The sequence below is a fragment of the Hesperophylax consimilis genome, chromosome 7 (assembly GCF_061612785.1).
Source record: "Hesperophylax consimilis isolate HC1 chromosome 7, BYU_Hcon_1.0, whole genome shotgun sequence".
NCBI lineage: Eukaryota > Metazoa > Arthropoda > Insecta > Trichoptera > Limnephilidae > Hesperophylax > Hesperophylax consimilis.
Window position 1 is genome coordinate 34,378,969 of NC_142842.1, and position 25,693 is coordinate 34,404,661.

The following is a 25,693-nucleotide window of genomic DNA, read 5'->3' on the forward strand; positions in this document are numbered from 1 at the left end:
TCTATTTATCCAATTTATCTATGTGTTACAGATTATAGGTGGCGTTTGTCAGTCTTCGGCCTTCGTTATCGATTTTGAAGAATTTGAAAAAGTGATATTACGACCCTGTGTTGAAGCTTTTCAACTTGTAATAATACAAAAAAATATAAAATGACTAGCCCAGTTATCATCGCGTCATCCGCAAAGCAGACTGCGACGGTATAGCGATTTTTCCTAAATTCTATAATATTGCGCTAATTTGTTAATAATCATAGTTATAATAATTGTTTATTATCGTTTATTTCAGTTAATTTTCCTCCATGGACTGGGAGATACTGGGTAAGCTCAAATTATTGTATAATCAACTTGGTTTGTAGAAAAAAATCTTGTTAAAAAATATTTGATTGACTTGTTTATTCTGAAATTTTCCGATGAAAATAGTTACCACTTAAAACCAATTAGGTGTTAACGTTGTGGTTATGCTATCTTTTACCATTATAATTTTATATTCATCGATTCTCCGAGGTTTGTGTTTAAATTATCTTCTGAAATTTTCAGTAATTTGTTATTTATATTACTTTTAACTTTGATCGATGTAAAAGATTCTATTTTACTACTAAGGTAAAGATGAAAAATAACACATTCTATGTGGCGTAGTTTGAGAGTTTCAATGGTGCTGAGCAATTCATTTTCCATTACTGGTACATAGACACTTTGTAATGTTTCCATCCTTCTACATTTATACCTATTTGAAATAATGGTTATTTCTCCTGTCTGATCTGCAAAATGTTGTAACATCCTGGTCATTGCCCTTCGACTTTCCTAAGCTGTTGGTGGCGCCCTTAGAGGACTACCTTAAGAAGAAACCCTAGCTAAGTCTTTCGACCCCCGTATGGAACATACGGCAGAAGATCTTAAGATTTAATTCGCAATAATGCCCCTTTTTCAGCGTTGTGTATTTTTTGGTTTTGAAATTCATATGAGATATGAACGGGCTATTAATGCATATATTTGTGGTAATCCTGGTTCGTTTAAATTAGAGTGAATGATCCCTTTACCATTGAAATTTTAAAAACTTTCTTATAAGACCGCGCGTTTGGCCTACTCTCGTCTCCTACAGTACCCCTAACTTTAATACAGTAGTAATCAATTGTAAACCTTTCCTTTTAAGCTCTTTCCTACCTTAAATAAATCCGAGGACATGAAATAGTTTCGTTATTGCACAAATTAGTATAGTATGGTATTGACATGCATAGTGCGACGGTTTTCACCATCTCAGCTCCGGGGTCGCCTTCATTCTGTTTTACATATATTAATTTTGTTATTCGACACTTAATCTTTTATATGGAAGGGACGAGAGGGGGGGGGGGGGGGGGGGGGAGGAGAGGAAGGGTAAACTATGTGATCGAAATGTTTTTTTTTTTTTTGCAAATTACGTTGGCTCCTCCGCTGACCAAATACGAGAACGGTGGATGGTGATCAGAAATCAAACGCTGACTCCAACGTGGCTACACTATACCCCACAGCTGGCGACCCATTTCATAAAGGTACCCTGACCTGTCGGATGCATTCACGTCCAAGAGAAAGCGAATTAAGTCATCACGCCACTTCCGAAATCGCTCCAACGCCCATTCCTCCGGACGAGCTACTTTACTGAGTCTAGATGGGGAAGGTAATTGCATCCCATATCATGATACTAACGCGATAAGTGTGTCGTGTAGGTTTTGCCTGATGAAGCTCAATCTCCCACGTGCCGTCAGACCTACAGTTCACCTCAAAGGAGCTGCTGTAATTCCGCTAAGGGAGCGTTCCAGTTGGCTTACATCAGCCCCTCGGTCGACACCATTGAATAATGTGATAGCGCTGCGGACTTATTCCCACGAAATATTACGCCGCCGCCCTCCACGTGGATTTTCACAGACGTCCAAAGTGCCTTCATCCTAAACGCCCCAACTGCAGGCCGTGTTCTCGTTCATTACCAGTTGGCTTCATAATCTTCATTCCACTTTCGCGCCCTTGACTCTACACGGCCCCGTTAGGGGGAGTAGTTCTCCAGCGCTTCGTTGGCCTGATTCGTCCACGTTGGCAACCCCTCTCACGTGATAGCGTGAGAAAAAAAATCCTTCTGTCTAGTCCGTGTTTGTGAGAAACGGATTTGCAGCGACACTATCAGACATTACCCAACTATGAAGTTTATTCGAGAGGTAAATTTGGGAATGGGGTAAGGCTTGAGGGTAATTATATTGATCTTGTCGGGGAATCCTGAAAATTGACATGTTGGTTTTATGTACATATTAAAGTGGATTAGTAGTAACTGTCAGTCGGCAAATATCAGCATCACGCGTTCCAAGTCCATCTGGGAATTTGGTTGAATTGAATTGGAAATAAAACACTTACCCAGCCCCTATCCGCTAAATAACAACATCCGGGTTGGGTTTTACACAACCGTTGCCATTTTGGGCGGGGTGTTCGCGAATATCACTAGATTTACCCTGAGCTTATACATAATATCTTTACCTCCACCTGATACATCCTCAACATTATTTTCCTAATTTTTTATTGTGTTACCCTCTCTACCGGCCGTAATGAATGTGCTTCGATATCCCCTCCCTAACCAAGTAGTTATTGAAAAATTTCGTTGTAACACGGCTTCGATCGAGCCCAAAGCGCGGTAGCAAGATACTTAGGTATATAGATTTCAGTTATAATTTGACTTTAATCCGAGGCTCCATTGAAGCTCCCAATTAAAGTTTTATCACTTTCGTTTAATTTTTTCCGAGAAGAATATTTTTGGTTTATTATCTTTTGACCACAACCTTTTGTTTATGATCCGTGACTCTAATTGAATCCATAGCAATCGCGCTCAACTTTATTCGAGAAGAAATTTTAACGTTTATTAATTTTAATACAATTCATTTATAATCCGTGACTTTATTTGAATCCATAGCAATCGCGCTCAACTTTATTCGAGAAGAAATTTTAACGTTTATTAATTTTAATACAATTCATTTATAATCCGTGACTTTATTTGAATCCATAGCAATCGCGCTCAACTTTATTCGAGAAGAAATTTTTAACGTTTATTAATTTTAATACAATTCATTTATAATCCGTGACTTTATTTGAATCCATAGCAATCGCGCTCAACTTTATTCGAGAAGAAATTTTTAACGTTTATTAATTCTAATACAATTCATTTATAATCCGTGACTTTATTTGAATCCATAGCAATCGCGCTCAACTTTATTCGAGAAGAAATTTTAACGTTTATTAATTTTAATACAATTCATTTATAATCCGTGACTTTATTTAAATCCATAGCAATCGCGCTCAACTTTATTCGAGAAGAAATTTTAACGTTTATTAATTTTAATACAATTCATTTATACCAATTAGACTTTTCAACCTGAATTTAATTATTACGTCAAGGACACTGAGTCTAATTTCTTCAAACACTGAATTGAACTGTCTGTTTTTTGACCAGAAAATCTCTAAGTCCGGGATAAGTTATCAAAGTGATAATTTCTCCTAGCGCGGCGCGTATACTCCCTTAAAAGGTCCTCGGCGACTTGTGACGAACTATCTCGATTTGTGCCCGCGCATGATGTCTTATAGCAGTAATTAACTACGCTTGTCGTTGCGATCCAACCTTTATTGAAGCGTTACGGTCTTATATTTCTCGCACAATATCCTCTGTGTGACTTAAAACTTATCAGACTTACCCTTCTGCGTTTCTCAGAAAAAATGGGCATCTGCCGTCTCACAACACAGGCCCGTACTGGTGAAATTCTGAAGTTTGCCCCATCCTGCAGGTGCCTTATAATCCGTCAAAATTGACCTGTTTTTCTAATTTAAATTTTTCGCGTTCCTATTTGGTCCGTGATGTGTGTTCTGATGACCTTTCCTTTAGTGCGCTAAGACGTCCCCTTACGCGTAACTAATCAAAATTTTCCTCTTAACTTTCCGTTTTCGTGGATATATCCTACAGCCTACCTTTAATCTTCTTTCTCCCGTGTGGAAATAGAACTCGCAACTCGCCTTTTGCCGAATTGAATGCTGTACACGTCCGTTCCTCCCTTTACATCCCGAATCGATCACTTCTGACAACCATTCCCCTTCCTCCGTATGATAAGTCCCTTGCGTAAGGTCGCCTCCTACATTGCACATTTATTCACCTTCCCCTTTCGTAGTTTAGTATAATAATCACACTTTTCACTGATTATTCCAAGTTCCTAAGGCCTTTTCGGTACTTGTTCTAGTTGAAATGTCCCAGTACACATCATGTCGCTCACCCTTTGCCTTTCGTCCGAGATCGCATCGGTTTGATAACCTGTTTATTTCTTTGGCCAGTTTCATTTTAAGAACTATTACTGAATTTTCACGATTCCTCCCTGCAATTATGGGTGTTGGCCCAAATGATTTTGTCACACGCCTATCTTCTCTCTCCGTCCCTCAACTCGTTTCGCATCAATCAGAGGTCTCAAGTTCCCTTCATAACAAACCCGTATGTACTCGGTCATAATTCCTCTGCCAAGCGTCTATACATTAATTTTAATGTATTTTCGTCTTCCATAAGCCACGTATAAAATTAAGTACTTTCGATAATGGTTATTACCGACTAAATGACGCAGAACCATGTTCGAAATTTTCCCAAAAATCAACTCTCTCAAGTGTCTGAAATTGGCAACCCTCTTACTTCTTTTAACCTCGAGTAACAGGCCTGTTGCTACCAAATCTCGCTCCGTCCGAGTGAAGTTATGCGTTCAAAAAAGGTTGTGAACTCCTAGAATGTCAAGTGATTTAACCTTGATCCTAGCCCCGTTCGTTCACCTATTCATTTTGTGGGAATATTTCCAAGGTCGATGCTATATAAATCAAAACCTAAACACGCCCCCTATCTGTAATCCCCTTTGTCCTGTCAGAAAGTCACGCCTTCTCCTTTCGTCGCAACCCTAAAGGAAACTCCCCCACCTTTGTATGCAGTTCCCTGTAATTCATATGCGACTGTGCCGACAGATAGCGCTACTATGACGGATTATATCATCTACCTCGGGAGAGACCTTGATTCATCACAACTTCATAAGTAAGTTTTTCCTTCTCAGTTACATGCCTTGCTGCCATATATATATATAAGGGTTGTCACCAGAACTCCATTGTGAGCTTCTTGCCTTCCTCCCTTTGAACTTTATTAGCTCCTCCCGTATTCAGTTCTCGATTAATTTATTATTATACGAGTCTATTTGTGCGTACTTATAACACATAGATATTTGATTGATAATAAAAATATCCATGTAAAAACCACATAGTACTCAAGTAAATTAAGTAGGTTTACAATTGCAATAATAGGAATATTTTCTAAAGGCAATGCAGAAAAATTGCACAGTGTTTTTAGTATTTTCAGTTGACCTCTGACTCCTGTTAGTTGACAAGTCTCAGCTCACCGGGTTGTGACCTGTTAATAATTATCTAGAATTCTTTTATTGGGTGTTAATGAGTAATGAGTCTCTCCGCAAATCTTCAAATGGAAATTTACATTAAAAATGTGCCAGCAGCAGTTACAACTTAACTCAAACCCCGTTAGCATTATTTATCTCAAGTCTATAATTGCTCGATAGCAGGAATCTGTTTTCGAAGCAGCAAAATCTCTCAAACAGTGAGTTTTGACATTCTGAAATTTGTATTGCTTTTTTGTCTGAAATTTCTAAGCCAATGTAATTGTTTTCAGCTTTCAACGTCATTTCTTAAAGATTTTGCAAGAATGTTCAATAAATAAAAATACTTTTTTGTTAAGGCCAACATGAAGACAATACCATACTTGATAAAGTGACATTTTGATTTTTGTGTTTAACAAACCCAGTAAAAGTATTATCCAAAGGTAAAATGAATGTATAAGGTCGCCACTGCAATTGTAGTGCTTAATGATGTGCTTGGGCACAATTCTTCAACACTGCGATTGAAGGGCTCCGACTCCTGAAGGTTAAAAGTAAGGCCTTAGCTTCCACCCAGGCCACAATTTAGAGTATATCTTCAAGAAAGAATTCTAACTAATCATAGGGGGACCTTTTTTCCGCAGGGGTAGGAAGATAGGATAGATCCACACACAATTTTGTTTGGCAGACACTCCTTGCTTCATTCACATTCATACATTATCTTCTGTTATTCTGACTCTTCATTTTATTTTATTTATTATTTAAAATATTGTATAAGTGTGGTAAAATATGTATAACATTGTACTTTCCTTTCAATTGATTGATCATCAAAATACTTGTGTTGCTCTGTAAACAACATTTAAGTTTATTAAGTCAATTTCTTTCCATTTTCCTTATATGAGTCGTGTAATTTCTATACCTGCTATATCAACTTTCATTGATTTGGAGAAAACCGCAAAAAACTGTCACATCTCTAGCGTACATAAGTAAATGCATAACAATTTTTTATATAATGAATTGGAGTAATAAAATTTCGAAAAGCATTTATTTTTCTATATATGTCTAGCAATAATTAAGTAATTTCGATAAATAAAATGGATATAGCGGATTTTGATACTCACTTCGTGATTTTGAAAGTCAACTGAGCCGACATGGCGGGTTTAGAAACTCACGAGTAGATCATTTTGACACACGAGCGTGGCGTCAGAGCGGCGGCCATATTGTATTTTGGCAAAATAACTGCTTGTGATTCGTTGAATCCGATATAGCGGATTTTGATAGTAACTTTCTGTATGATATAGCGGATTTGGTTTCTCACTCGCAGTTTTAACATGGTTTTTGGTCGTGATAAGGAGGGTTTTGAAACTCAATTTTAGGCTCCTCTTGTTGCTCGCAAAAATGTGAACAAGATGTCATACTCAGATCATTTTGTCAAAAAATCGGATATAGCGGGTATAGAAATTATAGGATTCATATGATTTATTCCAAATATTATATATAAGTTGTGGTAAAATATGTATAATATTGTACTTCAATTCCTTTCAATTGATTGATCAGCAAAATACTTGTTTCTCTGTAAAAAACAAAGAAACAACGTTGAAGTTTATTAAATCAATTTCTTTCCAATTTCCTTTTATGATTTATTCCAACAATCTATTTATTATTTTGGTTACTTTGGCCAATGTAAAAATTTGACGCAATATCGTCATCTTGGATTGTGTTCTGTTTTATCTTCCACATTGTACATTGAAAATTTTAATTTTTTATTGTTGTTTAAAATTTTATCCCGTTACACTACAATTAAGCAGTTTGTCAACAGGATGTACATGTTCAATTACAATTTAAATATGCATACAAAATATTATTACTAATTATAAATATACATAATATTGTTGCTACTTATAAGATATACAGATTATTATTATTGGCGCACATAATCTAAAAAACACTAAATCTACATGCTAATAAATAACAACTATTGCTTGATAGTGATGATTAGTATAAATTTATTCTACTTATGAGCCATGTTTTCAGCATATATCTAAATCTATTTGGGAATTTACAATTTTTTATGTTACTTGACAACATGTTGAACATTTTGTGTTGGGTTTTGTTATATTCTAGGGTTCGCTGTCCATATTTATTGTTATATTTTGTAACAAGCAGCCTTCATTCTTTGTGAACCTAGTTTTGTGTTCATGTTCCAATTTAATTTTATATCCACAGTCAGATATATACTGAATTAATATTTTGTCCCATAGTAAGGCCTGCACAGGCAAGATACTTAAGTTTCGATACAATGAATTGTTACGTCTTTGTGAAAAAATATTTTTTGAAACTAATAATTTAACCATAGAATTTTGAACTGATATGTAGTAGGTAATTTAAGTTAGTTTTACAAGAATGTGCCCAATTGGTTATTCCATATCGCAGAGTTGATTCTGCGAGTGATAGGTAAATGATTTTTAAAATATTCGCAGGAACGAAACACTTCAGTTTATAAAATCTACCCACAATCGCTCTCAGTGTTTTACAAATATTGTTTATTTGAATGTCCCGTTTAAAATGGCAATTAACACATTGTGATCGGGCAGTTTTCGGCCGCGGACTAGTGCTGGTAACGGGTGATTTTCTGCGTAATTTCGCGCTAACGTAGACCTCTAGAAAAATTGCGATAACTTCAAAAATATTTGTTTGATTTCAATAATTTTTTTTGCAAATTATCATTTTATTTTATTATATTTAGAAATGTATTCTTCATCGTTAAACTAGTGCAGAATTTCACATAAAGTAGGAAAGTTTTGAAAAAAATAATATTTTTTTTACATAACATCCTTTATTTTACAAATTATACACAAAAAATATTTCTAAATGTAAAATAAAAATTATTATTGCATGGCTACAAGCCTACAGACGCTATATAGCGAAAACTCAAGTATATTGGAACCCGTATTTTAACGTGACCCGCGCTCCACTAACAATCTATCAAAAACGTATAAATACGTGATCCGCTCTCTAGCATTAATTTGCTAAAAACGTATTAATACGTGATCTGATTACAATGTGTTAACAGTCACTCACGAATAAACGTATTCATTTACCATTTCAATTTTATTGAATTGTATGACGACGGGCAAAGGTTTTCATGTATTTTTCAAAATGTTTTTTTTCTTTTTTCTGGTTTTTTAAAAGTATATCTATTAATTTTATTTTTTTTCTATTTCTTCATTTTTATTCTGATCCTTCAAAATATCTCCTACTTCTGTATCAGAGTTGGCTCTTCTAAGAAGGTCATTTGGTCAATGACCTCCCAAAAATATGCTGCAATAGTATTAATATAAAAAAAAAGTATTTACCCGATTATTAATTTAGTTTTTACTCATGCAGATTCATATGTTTTATCGATTCATTCCACTGCCATCTAGCTATGCGCCTACTGTGGGTCACTTTGAATTTTATCCCAAACCAATCTCCTTTCTTTCTCTTTGCTATAGAGACAAAGGAGATAATCACTATCTTGTCTGACGTATGCTTCATACAAATTTATTTTTTAAGGTGTTTTCGGACATGACCGCGGTGAGATAGAGATATCTACGATCTAGGATTATTAAGGAATTAGAGGGAGATGTGAAAAAATGTCAGTGGAAAGTTTTTTGTGTGATAAACGATAGCCATCTTGAACTTGAATATTAGTTTGTGAAATTATGTTTATCATTGTTGATGTAATTTGCATGGAATAATTTAAAATGTCAAATTCTGTGGATATCGTATTGAAAGAAATAGCAAACAATTCATTATATCGTGACAAACATATTCAAATAAAGTGACAACTAGTTTTTGTTACAAGAGAGAAAAATAAAGAGGTTAAAAACAATATTTTTAAACGAAAAGTTATAATTTTTGTCAGTGGTTTTTGAGGTGCAGTAAAATGAATGTATAGGTACTTTTACTTTCATTGTTTACTTTTCAAATCTACTTATAAACAATGGACTGAGGTAGGAGTTAAAAGGTTGTTTCGGAGGATTTGAACAATTCATTAAATTTCAACGTTCATTTACGGGATCTGCGGAAGTCCTATTCAAGTTCTGTTATTATATCATTATAGGCTAGTTGCTTGACAGAACTGAAATAAAAACAGAACTTGAAAAAATCTTTTTTACAGAACTTGATAATGACAATGAAATTTGCTGAATTGTTCAAATTCTCCGAAACAACCCGTCCTTAGTGATTTAAAAACTTTTTAGGAAGATTTTTCAAAATAAAAATAAAAACATTAACTAGTTATATTTTTAAACAATTAGATGAATAATCTTAAATTAAACCATTTTGTACTACCGCCTTCGGAATATGTGAGTACCGGCAAATTAGTAACATACATTGGCATTTTTATAATATTCCCTACGCCATAGCAATATGTATTAAGCCTCCGCATTCCCAAATTCTACTGATTTTAAACAAGTTTCTCGTTAACTCTTTAAGTTCTGAAAAAAATATGTGTCATTTTTGAAGATAATACAGTAGAACCTCGTTAATTCGAAATCCACGGGACATCAAAAATCTACTTTCGAATTAACTAATTCCCACGTAATTCGAAATTTTATGAAAAAAAAAAAATTCGCCAAAAATCGATTTTCTCCTCCGCCTCTTCAAATCCGGGTGGTATTTTAGGAGTAAATTCGTATTAATACCAATTATTTCTTTATTGTATCAATACATTTGTTATGCCGAAATGTTAATTATATGAAATTCCCTCTATAGAAAAACATTGCAAAGTAAGCTACAAAAATTATTAAAAACACGTTTTGTTCTGTTATTATATGTTATACGCATGAAAAAATTCACAGTATATCTTTAAATGCAACTAAAGCATTTTTCGAGAAATTTTTGCTCTATTTCAAACATATTGTGTATTATTAAATATTTTCATAATTTTCGCTTAATTATTATCGCATTTTAATATTAGCGCGCTCCCTCTAACATTCGTATTTATATATCTCTCTTGCAACCCATCTTCGAATGCTTACTACGTAGCCTAACAATTCACATTCTTTTTTTTCGATTGACCTTCCACTTCTGAACTCCTAGAGCCGCCTCTGATCTGTTTATATATTAATTGATAAATCTTGATAACAAAATTTCCAGCACTGGTTTTGAGCGTAGCAGGTATTTCATCGTTTCAATGGCATTTTAGAATTTATCAGTCCAAATAAACTTTTAGGATTTCATTAGTAAATTATGAAATGGGTCTAGTATTATTGCACTCTTCGGAATGTACTCATGATAAAAGTTGATTTTTCCTAGAAATTTTGTGGTTTTGGAATACGAAAATTCCTTATTGAAATCAAATTATCCCTTACTGGCCTGACTGAATTATGCTGATATGGCCCTGATATTGTACCATGTCTGATGCAAATGTGCATTTGGTAAATTTTAACCTAAAACCTTCTGTTTTGTTTGCATTCAGCAGCTTTGTTAAATGATCAATGTGTTGTGTTTTTGAAAATATTAGAATGCCATCTATGTAATTGACAGCAAAATTAGTTACTTTATATTTTCTCAAAATAAGAATGTCATCTATGTAAATATAAGAATGTTATCTATGTAACTGGTAGCAAAATTGGTTACTTTAATATCCTCTGAAAAATTGCCGGAGTAGTCTTTAATCCAATAATGATAATGCTCCTCCTGTTTTACAAATCCGATTTTTTTTCTGTCTTCAATCCGTAACGGAATAGACCAAAACGCTGAGTTTATATCCAGTGTTGAAAAAAATTGCGATTTCGGGTCTTTGTCATTAGATCTTCAATCAACGGAAATGGTTGAGTTTGAAGTATTACTATAGTCTCTGAAGTCTATGCACAATCTAGATTTTTTTTAAATTATTTTTTAAATGCTAGAGTAACCTGTGCAGCAAATGGACTGTAGAACTCTTCTATCAGAAAGACAAACATTCCCGGTATACGAATAACCTGACATTATTTGAAAATCTCCTACTACCACCACAGTAATTATTTGCCCTTCTATTTCCTTTTTATCTTCTACACCACTGCGTCTGTGAGGCCTCTTACTACAATATTTATCAGCTAATAAGTCTGTCTACGCTTCATATCCATTATCAGTGTCAACATCATATTTACTCTTCGCAAACACTGATGTGTATTTGTCTATAGCAATAATTACTAAGCCTGAAACACAAATATTTCATTTCTCTTTGTTTAAAATAATAATATAGTTACATTAGTTATTAATTACGTTTCTCCACCTTTTCAACACAAGCATTTGCTCAAAAAAAAATTTCCGATATTAAAAAAAAAACTTTGTAATCTATATAAATTATAATTGTACATCTTTAAACCAATAAAGAACTTTAAAAAAATATATATATATAAATAAATTGAAAAAATCTTCCGACAAAAAATAAATGCCGCTGACGGGAATTGAACCCGCACCTTCTGATTGCTGGGATTGCCATTTTTCTCGGAAGATTTATTCAATTTATATTTGTGTTTCAGGCTAATAATTATTGCTTATAATAATTTGTTATCCTTTGTGCTTTGCATAAAACCTTGTCTTTTAAACATATATTTATTTACCTGTAATAAATATTAATGTCTATTAGTTCTTTTTTTATCATTATTTAAATTGTTATTGTTATTTTAAAATCTTCTTCTTAAACATTTTTGTTAAATTTTCTTCTATTTTTTTCTACAGTGTTCTTATTTTCTGTATCTTAAATTCAGTATTTGTTTTCATATCTGTAGAATTTTCTTCTTTTTTATTTGTATTATTCAGGCAGAGTTTCTGTGATATTTGTAAGGACGGGTTGTTTCGGAGAATTTGAAAAATTCTTCAAATTTCAACATTCATTTTCGGGTTCTGTGAAAGTCCCAATCAAGTTCTGTTATTATATCATTATTGGCTAGCTGCTTGACAGAACTGAAATAACAAGAGAACTTGAAATTTTTTTTCACGGAACTTGCAAATTAACTTTGAAATTTGAAGAATTGTTCAATTTCTCCGAAACAACCCGTCCTAAGTCTTCACTTTGGATGTGTTTGAAGTCTTTTATCATGTCTAATACAATAAAAAATCATACTTGAAATTGTGGTTATCAATAATGTACACATCAACATTTTTCTCCAATTCTAAAATTTTTATCTTCAAAGTTGTCAAACCACTTGTCCTTTTAACACCATTAATCGTCACTAAATCTGCTTCATTCAAATTGTTTCTTTTACCTTTTAGTTTCAATAACTTAGAATTAATTAGAGAAACATTTCCATATATTTCTAATTTATCATTTAATAATAGTTTGACTTTTATAAATGATGCTATTCGTCTTTTTGATAATTTTAATTTAACTCCGTCGCTATCACTGAATTGTTTACATGTTTAATTATATTTCTCTTAAATTGTTTACATGTTTAATTATATTTCTCTTAAATTGTTTACATGTTTAATTATACTTCTATTAAATTGTTTACATGTTTAATTATATTTCTCTTAAATTGTTTACATGTTTAATTATACTTCTATTAAATTGTTTACATGTTTAATTATATTTCTCTTAAATTGTTTACATGTTTAATTATACTTCTATTAAATTGTTTACATGTTTAATTATATTTCTCTTAAATTTTTAACATGTTTAATTATATTTCTCTTAAATTTTTCATCCTCTTTTGTATATAACCAGCACGAGGCTTCAGGGTGGCACGAGTGCCTTTATTCAATTTTTCACAAATTTTGCATGGACTTTTATCTAAATTTTTATTAGATCCTGCATTTCCAAATTTTCTCTTAGCCAAGAAGCTTTTTTGTTGTTGACCATATGTTCATACTTTCTTACTTCATTAAACAAATCCACAGTGTCTTGTAATCCTTCTCTATCGATCTTGTTAAGTATAAATTCTGATAGTCCGGAAGCAAGATCCAACTCAGTCAACAACCAACTGCCATCCAAGTGCCAACTCAGCCACCGACCAATGGAAGTTTTTCTTTTCTCATAGCATAATCCAACAGAGAACCGTCTTTGTGTCTAAATAATATGAATATGTGACCGTGTTCCATCCTTTGTTTGCGAATGATTCACAGAATTTGTTTTTGCATGTTGACCACTTTGAGTTCATTGTCATTTTTTTAAATAATGGAACTGTACCAATCTACACAAATTTTATCTATGAACAATCTGAGTACATATTTCTATTTTCTTTTCATCTGTAGTCACACCAAATCGCAAACATTTTTTTTTCAAACATGATTCACTGATTTTAATTTTTGCTATGGAATTTTGCATAATAATTTTCTCAGCAATGTTTTTCAAGCTCTGTTGTTTATTTTCCATTAAATTTTTCAATCAATCTTTCCAATGTTACTTCTTTTTGAACAATTCATCAAATTCTAAAGTTAATTTTCACATTCTGTGAAAGTCCTATTCAAGTTCTGTTATTATATCATTATGGGCTAATTGCTTCGCAGAACTGAAATAATAATAGAACTTGAAAATGAACTTTGAAATTTGATGAATTGTTCAAATTCTGTGAAACAACCTGTCCTAAATCAATCTCCTTTTATGATTTATACCAACAATACATATGCTTTTGATTACTTCGGCCATGTAAAAATCTGACGCAATATCGCCATCTTGGTTTGCGTTCTGTTTTATCTTCCACGTCGTACGTCATCTGTCAGTTTCGACGTTGACATTCTAACTGTGAAGCACTGCTTTATCGACAATGCGGAAGATGGTAAAATTCAAAATTTAAGGGAATACTTATGTATAATAATTGAACCAGTAATAGATTTTCACCATAGACATTAAAATTTGTAGATCAGCTAATCAAGGAAAGGGGAACAAACCAAGGTGAGCGGAGAGTGAGATTGCGTGACCATAAATGAATCTGACAGTATGTAGGCGTCTCGCATTGTAATACCTCTTATTCAGTCCTTGAGAAAAAACTGCTTATGAATTACTTGTCTTTTTTTACAATGGCGAGCAAATCACCAGCTGTTGTAAAAATCTTAACTGCAAATCCCAAATCGGGTAAACAAAAGTTCAGGTTTGTTTCCAAATTTGAATATTTTATTATGCTATTCAGTTAAACACTTTTACAAATGTTTTATAATTTACCCACCTCACTCATTTTTAACATTGCTATGCCAGGTGGTACATTTAAAAATGACTGTTCAGATCCTGCGCTGAAAAGTCCCACAATGTACTGTGCTGCAAACCTTTGCCTTACTTTAGCGAACCTTACTTTTCTGCGCCGGGTCTGCGCTTTTTAACGGTCGATGTACGACTGATATCGTAGTTTATTCAAAGCATTCTCGAAACCTCCTGGTGCCAACAATATGGTCACATGGTTTGTCTCCAGCTTGTCAAAATGATGCCCAGATTTCATGTTAGGACAAGTCGTATCAATTTGGATGTCTTTGGTTTTCACTGATGTTTCTTATTATTACTGAATATTATTAATGACATGACCCCACTGTAGTGTTTGGTTCACTCGATCGTGCCATATCTCCCTTCTGCATCCCCAATTTCTACCATACACGTATTTGAATGATTTTATTATTCTTTCAGCCATGGCTGGGCAAGGGCCATGGGGGCGCTGCGCCCTGCTCACGTAAAGGTGATCTGCCCCACGGCGGCCACCATGTCCGTGACCCTCAACGCCGGCTTCCGCATGCCCTCTTGGTTCGACCTGCGCACCCTCGACCCCTCAGGGCAGGAGGATGATCAGGGCATCATCAAGGCATCAGAGCTGATACACTCTATGATCAATGCGGAGATCAAGGTACAGTAGAATTTCTAATAGAACAATTCTACTACTTTTAACGGTAGACCTTCTAACAGTAAGGCCAAGTTGTTTTGCAGAAAAATCACGAGTGATGAAGAAATCAAATGGCCATTGAGTGACATTTTGTATTTTTGACATTTGAAAGGTCCCCGTTAAACGTCGATTCTAGATGCGTTTCAGCTTTCTAACAAATTGTAATGATCTGATAAGCTTAACAACATGGTAATTGTCCTTTTCTGCTGATCACAATTTGTTCAAAAGCTGAAATTATGAAATGGAGCTGAATGGCCATTTGATGAGAATGTAACATTCTTAAACTTCTAACAGTGCAGATTCTAACAGTGCAGATTCTAACAGCACAACTTCTGATAGTACAGATTCTAACGTCTCTAATAATGCAACTTCTAACACAACTGTACTGAACTGTAAATGAAAGTTGTGACATGATGATGATGATTAGGTGCGGTATGTCCCCATAGAAAACGTCTCACGTTTCTACATGTGCGATACCTGGACACCACATGGGGAAATGTGTCCCTATCACCTTCTCATTCGACAATGGAAATATTGGCAACAACTTTTTGGCATTAATTTTTTCATAGATTATTGCCACTTCTCACGAAACTATGAAAAACAATAAATGCACCTTTTTATCCCTTCGTAATGTGTTTTTGGTGTGTAAATTTGATCGCTTAGAAATATTTTGGATGCTTTAATTAAATACTGCGAGGAGAACAGATCTTAGCCTTGGAAATACTTGAGCATTTTTTTGATCAAGTCTTTTTATAAGCCCAGAAAAAAATAGAGTATCAGGCCTGTAAAAACTGCTTTAAAGTTCAAACTCTCGTACCTAAAAACCCATTTTCAGTTATGGTTCTATTTTATAATGTGGCAATGTAAGTTCTTTAGAAAATAATTGTAAAACATTTAACTATTTGTGCCTGAACTTGTGTCGAGTGTTTTTTTCTTGCATAAATTAAATGGGGATTTAAACCTTATCACCATACACATAAGGAGTGTTATTGTTATTGCCCAATTCCAAATGTTACACAATGTGGTGCATCATCTTAACCACAATTATTATAATTTTAAACTATATAAATAAAATGTAAGTGTTTGTTTGTTCAAAATCTGTCCTTCACCGATTGCTTTGAAACTTTGACACAACGTTCCATTCGAATACGCATGTGTTTTTATATACCTATCTTAATCATGTGTCACTGTGTTTGTATGCACTAATCTCTGAAACCGCCTAACCGATTTCAATAAAATTTTATGAATTTGTAAACTTGAAATATAGGATAGTTTTAGACCCGATAAATCTATTATCGATAGTCTGTTGTCGTGATCTATAAATACATATAACCACAAATATTTTTTAATGCGATTTTAATGATTTTTACAAGAAAAAAGGGGCGTAATTCATTTTTAAATTGTGTAGGCTTCAATAGATGGCGGTGTGAACAAATGAATTGACATCATTTTCAGTGCTGATTTAAACGTTTCCATAACTCTAGAACTTTTCTGAAGTGTTCCACGAATATACGAACATAAACGTGTTAGTTTGTATTTATTTTGTTTATCATTTGTTTATCTTTTTGTATATTGATTTTATTATCCAATTGAATTAATTAAATACACTAGATATGCGAGGAATGCCACCACACGATAATTCTGCTTCGTAATTTAAACCCACCCGGATTATGCAACTGCACGTTTGGTCATCAAACGGATCATCAGAAATGTTATTGAAGCAACCATTTTGAACAGAAAGTTTAAGGGAGAAATCATTCTGTTGCCATTTATCCTAATGATACCATCGGAGACTACAATCTATTCAAACGGCTTCAATTTCCGATTCGTTTGGCATTCGCAATGACAATCATCAAATCACAGGGGCAGACAATGTGTTCATTTATGGCCTGGACCACATGTTTCTCCCATGTCCAATTATATGTTGCATGATTACGTGTGGGTAAACCATTGAATCTTTTCATATTGGCAAAAGACAAAATATTGTTCACCAAATCGCACTACATTAAATTTAACCCCTCCGACTTTTCGCGAACTTGAAGCTAAAATGTCTTTATCGAAATGTCAATTTCACGAAAACGTTGTGTTATTACCGCCTCACAATCAAAGCTCTATAAATGAAACATTACTGAACGGAGCCGAATAGTAAAAACTGTTTTAGAAAGGTTACAAAATAGGCTTTCAAATTGTTGTATCATAAATAAATATTAACATTTGTAAATATTTAAATTTAGAATGGAAACATGAAAAAATTGTAAAAATGACTCACCTGTAATGTTTTATGTAAAAACGATACTAAAATCACGGATAATGTAAAAAAAAAACACTTATTTCATCGTACAAATGTACAATAAACAATTCTGTCGCTTCACTTTTTGACCATTTCATACAAAATATATTTTTAAAAAAATAATTAAACTTGCGAGGCGGGTCGGCACGTCAAACGGCTTTCTTGGCGTCGTTTTACGATTTGGCGGGTAAAATTTGCTTCCACTGAGTAGGTCTTTTTACGGGTTTCTATGGATAACTTTGAATAGAGATGTGAAGCTTCATTCAATACGAATATTCTACTTTTTGTTTTAGGGATGTCACTAGAAGAATAACGGAGTTATGACGATTTTTGTGGAAACACACGCGTTGACGTGTAAACACGCTTATTGTACTTGACTGCTATCGTTATTTTATCGTGTATATCTGCTTACGTTGCTGACCGGTTAAATTCATTACTATAATTAAATACAACAATATTGTTTGGACAGAAGAATCAACCTTTATTTACCTCATTTTTAACATTGTTTTTTATCCACCATCAATTAAGAATTTTCATTTTAATTTATTACATTTGAATATGAGATGAATAAAAAATGAAATAAAAAATGTACATCGAAAGTGTTTTTTATGTATCATATTCATACGGCAATCTGTCACACTATTAAAGACAAATACTAAACCTGTCGGTGGCTGAGTTGACATCGCGTTTGGGTCCCACCCATGCGTATTGTGTTCAATTCCTCGTAGGCTAAGTCCTCCTTCACAAGTCACAACACAATCAACATTTACATTAATCAACAGTAGAAGATTTTCAAATATTGTCAGGTTATTCTTAACCCGGTAAAGTTGGTCTTTTTAAAAAAAAAAAAACTTTAAGTCAGTTTTAAGAGTATAGAATATGTGCCGGTCGCATTTTTACTTATTTTCTATCATACTGAAATCAAATGCATAAAATATAGATAAAATGATGTCTATATAAAATGCGGTCTACATAGAAGACGGTCTGTAACAGGACAACGTCTGCCCGGGCCCACTAGTATTATTTAGATGTCTCCTGTGACAGGTAAAAAACTTGTTTTTTTTGTAAAAACAGTACCATCTGTTGTTCAAATGTGCTTTTTTTTGAAAAACGGCGCCATCTGTTCAAACCTGCTTTTTTTGAAAAACTTCGCATTCTGTTGGATAAACATGCTTTTTGAAAAGTGGCGTTATCTGTTGGACGTAAAAGCAACACGCGCTTTTGTTTCTTTTTCTGCAGACAGACTGAGCTATAGCAACGCGTGGCGGGGTACAGCTAGTTTTAAATATTTCTCACTACCATAGTATTTTAACTTCTGAGAAAGTTGTTTTAAATAACATTTATTATGATGATAATAGCAATACAATTTCTATAAGACAATTATGTAATATTTCACCCCAAGCATGCTTTAACGTTGCCTATAAATACTTGTTAGGTAATCTTATTACAGGTGTTCTATTCTACGTAGTATTTCTTCAGCATTGGTCTTTACATTATATAACCAAAATACCAGGGCGATACTGAGAGTATCTACCACTCTATTATGTATTTATTTGAGTTCGTAGCACTAAATAATAACATGACCTTTATCTTTATTTTCTTCAGGGAGGCATTCCGGCCAACCGCATCATCCTGGCCGGTTTCTCGCAGGGCGGAGCGCTGGCGCTGTATTCCGCCATGACCTTTCCACAGCCGCTGGCCGGCGTGGTGGCCATGTCCTGCTGGATGCCCCTCCACAAAAAGTTCCCCGGGGATCTCAAAACCAGCAAAGAACTGCCAGTGAGTACATTCTAAAGTATTATTGAACCATTTTGTTTTCCAGAAATCAATGCAATTTTATTTTGGCGTATAATATTTTCACACAGTCAATACAATATTACTAGCTGTTCTGTGAATAGTAGACCTCGCATAAAAAAAATTATGTTTCTAATTTTCTTTGGGGATGTGATAAGGAGACAATATAGGTTGTGATGTCACAGCGTTTATTGGAGTCAGTGCAGTTGTGTGAGATCGGACCGATGCTCACGAAGTTGGTGGATGTAGATCGACAGTGAATTCCCCAGGCCGAAGATCCACACCACGTCGGTGAATATTGTCAGCGGCGAATCCTCCATGTTGAAGATCACGCGTGGGTGATAAAGCTATAAAACTGGTAGCGATAAAGTTGGTAGCTGGACACCGCGTTGGTGGAGACCGGACATGTGTATGTGTTCAGCACTGGCGAAGACGTTGAGTCTTCCGGGTACTCCAGTGTAAAGCAGGGTAGCCGAAGGTATAATTGGCCTGGTCGGCAGATGTGCAGGAGGTGCAGTCTGTCGAAAATGTCTCAGGGTCAAGGCGCAGACCAGCGAAGGTTATTTTTTTTATTTGACACCTCACAAGAGCCTGTCTGTACAGTGTTAAGACGGAGGTACTATATCGCCACCTGGTTGGGCAGAGTTATGAAGCAGGTTAAGGTTAGGCAAGATGTGTAAGATCCAAGACATTCAATACAATGAACTAATCGAGATGCGTAAAATTTCCAGACGATCGATACAATTATTTAATCAAGATATGTAACACTAAATGGCAGTGAATACATACAATTATTTGATCAAGATGTTTCACATTTTCATTCAATCATTACTTGTAAAATTTCGGGACAATCATAACAATAATAATAAATACATTAATATTTCCAGATTATCCAGTTCCACGGCGACTGCGACCCCGTAGTGCCCTACAAGTGGGGCCAGATGACTGCCACCTTCCTGAAGACCTTCATGGCAAACACCGAGTTCAAGTCATACCGCGGCATGATGCATTCCTCCTGTGACGAGGAACTCGAAGACATGAAGGTCTTCGTGCACAAGCTCATTGGCTCTTCCACTTAATCCATTACCTGTAATATGTAATATAACCTATATTATACTTTATTTTACGTAAAGAGTTATTTGATCATCCAAAATACCAATTGAGCCCTAATGCGGAATAGAGTTATCGAAATAACACTGTTTTTGTGCAGATCCATTCAAATTACGCGCCATGTACACAACTACGTTCGCAGCAAAAATTGTTTTAAAATCTCAACCACAGATGACATTACAAGACCTGTGGTCATTATTTAAATGAAACTGATGGTTTGTGCTATCGGTGCTTGGTATATTTGTCATTAAATGGCGGGAAGTTTTATTTCAGCATTGTGTTTTTTGTTAATATGTTGTGACATGTCTTGAATCTGTAATTTTAAAATTTTATGGAAATTTTTGTTTGAAAATGAAAAATATTGATTTTTGGAAAAATGGTGTTATTTTTTCTTTTTCTTTTACGTGTATTGTACTCAAAATTTATGAATAAGTTATATGAGTAATTAAAATACACAAAACGTGTTGTCTATTGATTGAAATACCTTATTACAAATAAATGTATTTGACTTTCAAAGTTTATGTATATTTGCTCATCACGGTCAAATGAAATGTTTAACCCTTAGGAGCCGGAGACCTGCAATTGCAGTGTTGAAGAATTGCGCCTTCGCGCATCACGAAGCACTGCAATTGCAGTGTCGAACTTATACTTCATTTTTCCTTTAGATATTACTTCTGTTGGGTTTATTAAACAATATCAAAGTGTTACTTTATCATGTATTGTCTTCATGTTGGCCCAAAAATGTATTTTTATTTATTGAATATTCTTGCCGGCTCCTACGGGTTGATAGCCAGTATCTCAGAACTCACTTTTTCATACAATGCTGTTTATCTGCATAAAGGTAGATTTTCCTCAATGCGAATATCGCTATGATCGTTCACTATTTCCTAGAGCTGTTTGGCTTCTAACTGCTGCTAGAGTCGTCGCCAACGTAATTTGTTGTGAGAACTACTTACAACATGGCTCCTTCTTTTTTTCTGATGCGGATGATGACATTCTTCTCAAGAAAGTGGCGAATCATCCCTTACTGTGGTAGCTGTCACATGCGTCCTCAATTTAAAAAAGAGGGAAGTGTAGCGAAATAAAGTTACGAGGGCTTTGCTTGTAGAAGAAACTGAGGATGATGTTGACCTTTTTTTTTTTTAAAGTTTTGCCAAACACATGATCGCAAAATGTATCATTCAACAAAAGTCGCTGAACGATCATCGCACCGAGGAAAATGTAGCATAAGGGCTCAGTTGTTTTGCCACTATCCATGATATTATATTTGTAGTTTTGACCCAAAACAATATGACGTTCGTATTTATTATTTTCATTCTGCCAGCAATAGGGTATTTTCGCTTTTTCGAAAAAGTGTATTTTTATGTTGATGGATAATTTTTCTAAATGATTTAAAATGTGCCATTTTTGATTAGTTGCAAAATGACATGTTCCTTTTTATTCGCGAACTCAGCGGCATTGACATCATGCCGGGTGATGTTGGTTACAGCCGTCTTACCACACTTTGGCATTTCCTATATCATGATGCTGAAGCCCGTTGGGATCGTTTTAAATCTTCCACACCTTTTTAGCAGTATTTATATTTTGTGAAAATACCCCATTGTTTGGTACATATATTGATCTGTATTGATTATAATAGAAAATAACAAAATTATTTAGACTTTTTTAATTATGAACTTGTCACAAAGTCAAATTATAGATACAATCAGAAAGTTCAATTTAAAAAATTTGCTTTATTGTTCTTTGCATTCCTTATTGTATTTTAATTTGTTATTGTTTTCAAATTGACCTCTACACGACTAGTAAAAAGTGTAGGAAAAAATTATGATATCAGATCAATAATTAATTTGTTAGTCATTTTCCCGAGCTATTGACACTGGGTGCTTGTAAAATGAGAATATTCTTTATTAGCATTCTGCGATCAATATTGTAATTTAAGGTTAATGAACGTTCACACGAAATTATTGAACCCCGACATAATTTGATAGCATTTCAAATAAATAATATAAACATTTACGATTTGAATATTAGAGAACTAATATTTTAATGAAAATTATTAGTCTCTACAAGTAAGTAAGGAAAATCTTATTTTTGATCATCTTAGAAAACATGCAAACTTTTATTATAGATAATATTAAACTCTGCATTCTCATTGGCATATTAACTTTTCAAAATAACTGATTCATTCCACAAATTGAATTGGTTCTAAATTCAAATCTTTTTTTAAATTTTTAATTTATAGACCGAAAATACAGTTAGGTGCATTTTCCAGTTGTCTTTGAATATCTTTACATACATTATTCACACCAGACCTGTGTTATAGACACATCCATTATTCTATAATTTAACCTGCAACAAATGATGAAATGATGTCAATTCAGGCAGTGTATATACGATTTGAGTGGTTCCATGATAAACAGAACACTTTTCACAAATTTGACATTTAAAAAAAAACTAGCCTAACCTATTTTTTTTGTCCATCACTTTGTATAACTTTTCAAAAGTGTTCTGTATTTTCCGGTTACCGATTTAAGAATTAAAGGTCCTTTCCATTTATGTTAGTAATTATGGAGCATATTATTATTCGATTTATTATGGAAATTAACAACTCCAATTAAAATATGAAACACAAGAGTCATGACTGCGGCTCAAACGAAGAACCTCTAGTCTATCCGGGACTGGTGTCTCTAACCAATCGAGCTGATTGAATTCTGTAATACTTATCAATCTTATTTGAAAATTATTAATTCTACTTTCAATTATTTATTAATCGTACTTTTGATGGAAATCAAATTTATTTATAACTCAATTAGAGACGCCAGTCCAGAAAATACTAGAGTTTGAGTTTCCGTTACAACCGAGTAATTTATTTTCTGTGTTTTCTTCTGTTTCATATTTTCGTTGAGACTTTTTGAAATTAATTTCAATAATTAAATATTACAATGAAGTGTAATAGCTTCAATAAGTTAATGCTAATTGGAATATACCACTGTACTCCCTCACTAATTCGCCACCCCAAAAACCGGGCAATTGTCCGATTAGTGAAAGCGGCAGATTATAGTGCATATGTCCAAAATATGCTAAAAATTGATTAAAAATGTGGCAGAACGAAACAAACAGAAACACATGTGAGAGTTGCTAAATTCGCTGACGAACGGAAATGTCCTTACACAACAATACCCCTGGTTACGGGTAAAATGGTCAGCTCTAGTAAGCTAAACGGCAGTATAGTAACTTAGTGTGTAAGAGTAAGATAACCTAACCCGTTAATGTAATAAGTTTAGCGCTGGAGTTTAGGCACGCGGCAGACTACCGAATTAGACATGAATACCGGCAAATTTCAACTGCGGATTACTGAGATAGTACTGTATTTAATTAATGCCAGTGGTCTGCTGTACGCATCAAGCGTTTTTGGGCATGGCCTATACAGATTATATGTTGAAGTGTCACACAAATCTACAGCAAGAGAGGGGGTCAGATCAAGTGGGGAGCTGCCGCGGAATATCATTTATTTTTACGGGATTTGTCATCTTGACCACGGCAGCTCCGTACGACAAGAGAGGGGGTTGCATCATTTTCAAATATCGCCTGGCTACCAGATCACGGCATATCATCATCAACATGCCCACACTTATAACACATCTGTCTGGTGTGACAGGTCTGTATGGGATTGTATGGCGAGCGATATGGTGATATAGGCCCCACCCAAAAAATGCTTGATGCATATGGCGTAGTGTGACACTACCAACAATAAATTGTGTTACTTTGTTTTGTTTCTTACCACATTTGAAATTTTTGAAATGATTTGGCCAGCTCATATATTATCTGCTTATAGATAGATATGTATTAAAATTCGAATCTGCTTGATGACCCTGTTCATCTTAGTTCTAAATTAAATCCTTATTTTACATAGTTATCTCAACATTGTATTTATGATGCCTGCAGGATGGGTAAATTAATTGGCTTAGAGAATCTTAGTGATAAACTCTTGTTTGCCTGAATGTATTTTAAATCCAGATGGTCACCGATGCATCAATATTATACTTGTTTATGAAGGATTGATCTAATAATTGAGCCCATATGGGGCCAAAATTGAAGAAAAAATATAAACATGGATTGCAGAATAGATGTTCTCCTTAAGTCTACTCCACACAAAATGTTGCTTTTTTTCTAAATATATACATGTTTTCCACAGATAGCAAAATCATTGTGTATGCGGCAGTAAATAAATGTGTACGGCCTCGCTCCAATGTTTTGAAAACATTTTGTGCGCAGGAGACCCGCTTTTAGCTAAGATGGTCAACTGCCATTGCTACAACAAACAACTGCTGTTTTTCTGCATACGGGCTCAATTATTCTGCTGTGGTAAGTAAAAACATGGTGTCTTCCCTTGAGACTCAAGTAAGACACTGTGTTTTTAGTTACCACAGTAGTACATATTGTCATTGAATGTTTATAGCCAACTTTATGATGCAACAATGTATTTAAATAATTTATCTTGCTGTTTCTCCCAAAGGTAGTCAGAAAGAATAGAATGCTGCAAACCTAATGGAGAGTTCCCCTCTCGTCTATTCTATGATCTATATTATGAAATAGATTTGTGAGAATAGGCTTTCTATGCCATAGAACGCCGGAATAGAAACCCAATATCGAATCAACTTTTTATTCTACATATTCTGTATTTATAGAATTAACCATAGAATAGAGGTTGCTACGTGAATATGATTGCCTAACTATAACCACCAATGAGAAAGTCTATGGAATAAACTTTCAGAGTTTTTCATTGGTGTATAGTATAATAAGTAGGCTCCGAATGAGAATTTTACTGTCTTTATATTGGCATATCTATGGTTTTTAGGACAAATTTTTTTCATACAAAAAACCTAAAGTTATCAAATTGATTTATGGTGGGATCCTAGCTTTGGCAATATACAATAATTTCAATTGTCTTTTCTTATTTGAATATTTTATCCTTAGAGAGCTGCTCATTAAAAAAAGACTTAACCTTATCTTATATTTATCTATCAAATACAAAATAATATGTCTATGCTGTCTTTTTAGTGTTTAGGCATTGAAAAAATCAACATTACTTCACAGGATGAGTATTATACTGTGTTTTCTTTCGCTAGACTAGGCTAGATGTTTTGAAATAATTAGCTAATCAAAAGATAAAGATTTATTTTCAATATATAAAAAAATAGTTGGAGCACTAGTTTATTTTTATACTGATTATCAAACTGTTAATTGATTTCTTTAAT

The 25,693-nt window shown here is 34.0% G+C and overlaps 1 protein-coding gene across 1 annotated transcript; it reads left to right on the plus strand.

Annotated features, from left to right (window-relative positions):
- Positions 1 to 25,186, plus strand: Apt1 (Acyl-protein thioesterase 1). Its single transcript, XM_089633436.1, has 5 exons — positions 1 to 198; positions 287 to 318; positions 14,992 to 15,205; positions 19,137 to 19,310; positions 20,213 to 25,186. The coding sequence occupies exons 1-5, from the start codon at positions 151 to 153 to the stop codon at positions 20,402 to 20,404; spliced, it is 660 nt and encodes a 219-aa protein (XP_089489562.1). The 5' UTR covers positions 1 to 150; the 3' UTR covers positions 20,405 to 25,186.
- The last annotated feature ends 507 nt before the right edge of the window (positions 25,187 to 25,693 follow it).

Coding starts and splice junctions, on each gene's coding strand:
- Apt1 (XM_089633436.1), top strand. CDS start 151: ATGACTAGCCCAGTTATCATCGCGTCATCCGCAAAGCAGACTGCGACG. Junction 15,206..19,136: donor TGATCAATGCGGAGATCAAG/GTACAGTAGAAT, acceptor TATTTTCTTCAG/GGAGGCATTCCGGCCAACCG. Junction 19,311..20,212: donor AAACCAGCAAAGAACTGCCA/GTGAGTACATTC, acceptor TAATATTTCCAG/ATTATCCAGTTCCACGGCGA.